Source organism: Cicer arietinum, chromosome 5 (assembly GCF_000331145.2).
Source record: "Cicer arietinum cultivar CDC Frontier isolate Library 1 chromosome 5, Cicar.CDCFrontier_v2.0, whole genome shotgun sequence".
Classification (NCBI taxonomy): Eukaryota; Viridiplantae; Streptophyta; class Magnoliopsida; order Fabales; family Fabaceae; genus Cicer; species Cicer arietinum.
Window position 1 is genome coordinate 60,458,279 of NC_021164.2, and position 5,123 is coordinate 60,463,401.

Below are 5,123 nucleotides of genomic sequence, written 5' to 3' on the forward strand. Positions count from 1 at the left end.
CTTGTCTTTTGTTTAAAATCCTACTTTGTCTGGGATATTGTGTGAAAATGTGTTTATATAAGTGAGAGACTTTTTCATCTTAGAATTTTGTAAGGTTGAATTAGACTTAAACGTAAATTTTAAGATATTTTTCCTTCACCTCTATTATTTTCTGATTGAAATACGTTTATGACTTTATTCATAGATAAATGTTGATAATTTAGTGATTATGTTAATTTTCAGAATGAACCTCTTGCTTTAAACTTGTTCGATGTCTAACTAGTTTAAGCTGAATGATAAGAATCAAAATCAAGTACGCATTCATAATATAAAGGACAAAAAAACATGTGGAATGCGAGTATAGGATAATGACGCCTGTTGTTTTGGTTCTTGTGATGGAGGTTTCCCTAATAATTGAGTTTAGATCTGAGTCATTTTTTTCTCTCTATTTATTCATACTAGAAAAATGTAAATAAAAAACTAATTGATAGTTTATTGTACTATTTTATTTTAATATATAAATATATTATTTAAAATATAAAATTAAATATCTATCATTAGGACATGATAGATACCAGCAACATACATTTTGATTAGTAGTCAAACTTTTTTTTTTACAGGACATGATTGTCCATCCTTTTTAGTTAATGTTTGAGTCTATATATACTACAAAACTCCAATAAATCTAAATAAATAAAAAACCAATAAATTTCGTTACATTTTATAATGTTTTTTATTTATTTATGATCTCATTTTACTTATTTCTATATTTGTAATAAATAATAATAATAATAATAATAATAATAATAATAATAATAATAATAATAATAAAATACACAATTTCTATAAAAACGACGGTTTAAAAAGGAAGGGAAGGAGTATGCCTCATATTTTAAAGATTAAAATAATAATAATAATAATAATAATAATAATAATAATAATAATAATAATAATAATAATAATAATAATAATAATAATAAAATACACAATTTCTATAAAAACGACGGTTTAAAAAGGAAGGGAAGGAGTATGCCTCATATTTTAAAGATTAGTTGGTTGATCTATAACATGATTTATTCGTCTTAAACAAAAAAGTATTATCATTAACTTTTGTTATCTATATTATTAAGTTTGAATTTGAGTCTAAATTATAGACTTAGAATCCTCCTCCATAAACAACCTCAACAATATTCATATTGATTGAAATTTATTCAATAAATATCCGGGCACATGCACCACATTCATATGGACGAAATGATTTGGAGATAAATGGTTTGGTCAGAAATATTAAATACAGTATGATTCAACATCTGGACGTCACTTAATTTACTATCATACTGTCTCCACATATAAGTCTATTTTTTAAAGTTTATTTTTCACGTTTTATAAGTCTCCTTTTATATTATCAAATGCATTAATTTTTATTTTCAAAATACCTATATTGGACATACGGGCAAGAAAAACTTCAGATTTTCTCTCTTGTGAAAATTTATGGAATGACCGCAAAGAACAAGATAATAAAAATATAGAATTATGGGGCAGGGAAATTTTAGAAAACTAATAAATATTATTGACAAATTTATTCTGTGAACCAGGTAAAAGAGTCTGTCTTATATGTACGGGAGAGATGAATATAGTTGACCCCATCTACTAAGTGATTTTCATACTACAATATAAATACCATATTCACCTTGTTACCTACGTTATTTAATGTATGTATATATCTAGTATGACAAAATGATACTATCGATTCCTTTCTCTGATATTATTCTAGAATGTCAGTGTCCAAACTGACAGTTTCTATAGGACTTTATTTACCCTGTAAAAATATCAATATAAGTACAAACAAACTATAACAGCAGTACCCTTCCCTTTGCCGACACCTTACACAAAATCCAAATGAATTCAGTCCAAGGAGGCTACTAACTCATGTAGTCATTTTCAACAAACCAACACCTTCAAACATTGACTGACACATTTATTATTTGCAGCTACATATCAATTACTTGGCAACTAACTAGTTCAACATGTCCCAAACACCTACTGGCAACTATCTTCCAAACAACAGCATCTGATTCAGCCGCCGCCGCTGGCTCCACAAGTTCATGCAATGAACTTTGCGACGGATTTGAGGGTGATGGTACCGATGAATCCAAATTATTGCGCAGTTCGGCCTGCAGAACAGCGATATTACGATTGGCATCTTTTGTGATGACATGAAGCTTTCCATGGAAACCAGCAAGTAGATAAGGAGATTCTGAATCATCAGAACCATATATAGGGACTTTTCCAATAACAACTTTCCAAGCATCTTCCCCTTGATCATATACCTTGATCCTTCCATTGTCCATAGTATTAGAAGGATCAAAAGCATATAATTCACCATCCACTACGACGCTTAATTTCGTACCCGCCTGCCGTGCGGGCCAACCCTCGCCCATTCCAATTGGCATTTCTATCCACGAGTTTGTTTCAGGATCATAGATTTCTCCTCCAACATCAACAAAAAAGGGCCATGAATACAAACTTTGTGGAACACATAACCTTCCATTGTATGATGTCAACCCCGTCGCAATTGGCTTTAACATGTCGGCCAAGAAAGCATTGGGAAGGACCTGAGCTCTCGAGAATGGCATACTAGGAACATCTGACCATATACCTGTAGACGGATCGAAAACTTCAGCAGATTGAAGAGGTACTAATCCAGCTGGACCTTGACTAACCCCTCCAACAACATAAAGCTTGTTATTTAAGATCCCTGTCTTACAGTATGCCCGACCTGTCAACATAGAACTCACCTTGCTCCATGTATTTTGTATTGGATCAAATCGCCAGACACATCTCATAGTCGAAGCTTTAGAGAATCCACCTAGAACATAGAGACATCCACCAACAGCTCCAATAGCACAACCACAAAAGGGCATTTCATCAAATGCATCCTTCCGTCCAAGAAAGCCTCTAATAACTTCAGCAATTCTGATACCTTCCACAATGTTCCACATCCAAAGCCTAGAAGAACCCTTCCTAGATTCATCTTCATCGACAACATTAGGCATAGTAGGCAGTCTCTGCCATATCTGAGAACGAGGATCTACCGCGTGCCACTGAAGCTTATTTTCGCCTACCTTAATCAACAGATATAGCCACTCTTCAGTCGTCCCTAGTTCTTTCCTTACTTTATATAATTCTGAACTCACGATAACCGACTTCCACTTCCTCGACACCGACCTTAAATTGAAGTAACAAATTCGAGGAAGTCTAGCAATAATCTGAATCGAAACCTCATCAGGTAGATTAGGGAATAGTCTCGGATTCTCTTCATAGAAGGTAGCCGTCATTCTTTGCCTCTTACATGTCTCATTTGAAGAGACGCCATCTCCCTCACTTTGATCAGAATTGGTATTCGCAACACTGAAAAACGAACCCATATCCGGAAAAACTCAACTCAATATCTGCAAGAAAAAACCAAATGATCAAACTTCTCAAAATTAAGCATCATCAAACGACCACTTTCAATCCATTAGTAGTTAAGGAGAGACAGAAAAACAGTATAAACAGGTAACCATCCATCAAATTATACTAAGAAAAACAGAGAAGAGTGAAATTCTAAACAATTCCTCAGAGGTTTCATCTTCAACAATACTACTCTTGAATGAAATATAAACAAAATTGATAACCGAAAAGTTGATGTATCTAGTCTTAAATCAAGGTCAATACATCATCAACTTTTCAATTACCATTTTTGCTTATTTCAATTACCATTTTTGCTTATATAGTATAATAATAAATTCATTAGTCAGAAAAAGAAACAGAAAAAAAGCTCCCACATGAAAACTGAAAATGGACCCTCTCCATGAAAACTATACTGCTCATAATCAACAAAACAAAGATAATCAATTAACAATGAAACTCAAAATAAAAACCTTCCCCACAGTACCAACCCCAAAAAAACAAGCGGGTGATCAAAACAAGAAATGGAAAAAAAAAGTAAGTGTAACATCATTCATGAAATCACAATATGTAGATCCAATAATATTTTTTAGAGCTGAAGCCAACCGAAAGAAACAACCTCAACCAAAAAAAAAAATTCAGAAATTCAGAGCACTTGTATGATTAATTTTTATTTTACTTTTCATTTTCCCCTGGTTGATTAATCAAACGAATACAAAGTGAAATTTAAGGGTGCGAATTGAAATTGAACAATAAAATCAGAGTCCTAAATTGAACAACTCACAATCAAAATTATTACGATAAAAACTATCAAAAAAAAAAAAAAAACTAAGCGTTTATGAGATACTTAGAGTGAGAAATAAGATAAGTTGGATATGTAATTAAAGAAGGAAAGAGTAAAAACCTGGGGTTTGTGAAAAAAAGGAATGAAGAATAAAATCGATGTTAGGATATGATGAATGGAAACGTAAAAATGAGGAAAAGTGGCATTGTATTCGGAACCATCACTGCAACCGCATCACTGTTCAAACTTCAAACCCAAAATTGAAATTTAAAGCACAAAACTCAGAAATTCCCACATCAAACTCTACTAAATACTATAATAATCGCACTAGCACTATTGCACAACAAAACTTCTTTTGTCTTTTTAATAAGGGCCATTATATAAATAAATTGTTTTACTTTGACTGATAAAACAAACTGAAAATAGCAAAAAAGTGAATATTATTATACTGCATTTGTTTTTTTATGAGAAAAAAAAAATGTACGTGTCTAGATTAGTTTCACACAACGTCTAACGGAAACAATTTAATTTAAATTGCATTAATTCAGATATAATATTCTAAAATATCATTCAAATTATTTTTTAATTTTTAAATCAAATTATTTTTTGACTCATAACAATTCAAACTACACCAAAATACCCTTATTGACATGTGTATAAAGGCACATAAATAAAAAGTTAAAATACATTAAATTTTAAATTAATATAAAATAATCATATTATTTATTTGGTTTATTTGTAATTTTAGTTCTTTTATTATTATATATTTTTTGAATTAGTCTTTTTATTTTAAAACCCAACAGTTTTGACATTTTTTTTGTTTTTTAACTAAAAATGCAATGTGACATATTTTAAGCGACGTGACATATAAAATTATGATGTTGACTTATTAATATCCATGAAATAGTAA

The 5,123-nt window shown here is 30.9% G+C and overlaps 1 protein-coding gene across 1 annotated transcript; it reads right to left on the minus strand.

Moving 5' to 3' along the window:
- Positions 1-1,744: 1,744 nt before the first annotated feature.
- Positions 1,745-4,573, minus strand: LOC101511315 (F-box/kelch-repeat protein At1g22040). The gene is made up of 2 exons (XM_004515590.4): positions 4,334-4,573; positions 1,745-3,431 (listed from the first exon to the last, which is right to left on the minus strand). The coding sequence occupies exon 2, from the start codon at positions 3,405-3,407 to the stop codon at positions 1,971-1,973; it is 1,437 nt and encodes a 478-aa protein (XP_004515647.1). The 5' UTR covers positions 3,408-3,431; positions 4,334-4,573; the 3' UTR covers positions 1,745-1,970.
- Between the last annotated feature and the right edge of the window lie 550 nt (positions 4,574-5,123).

Coding starts and splice junctions, on each gene's coding strand:
- LOC101511315 (XM_004515590.4), bottom strand. CDS start 3,407: ATGGGTTCGTTTTTCAGTGTTGCGAATACCAATTCTGATCAAAGTGAG.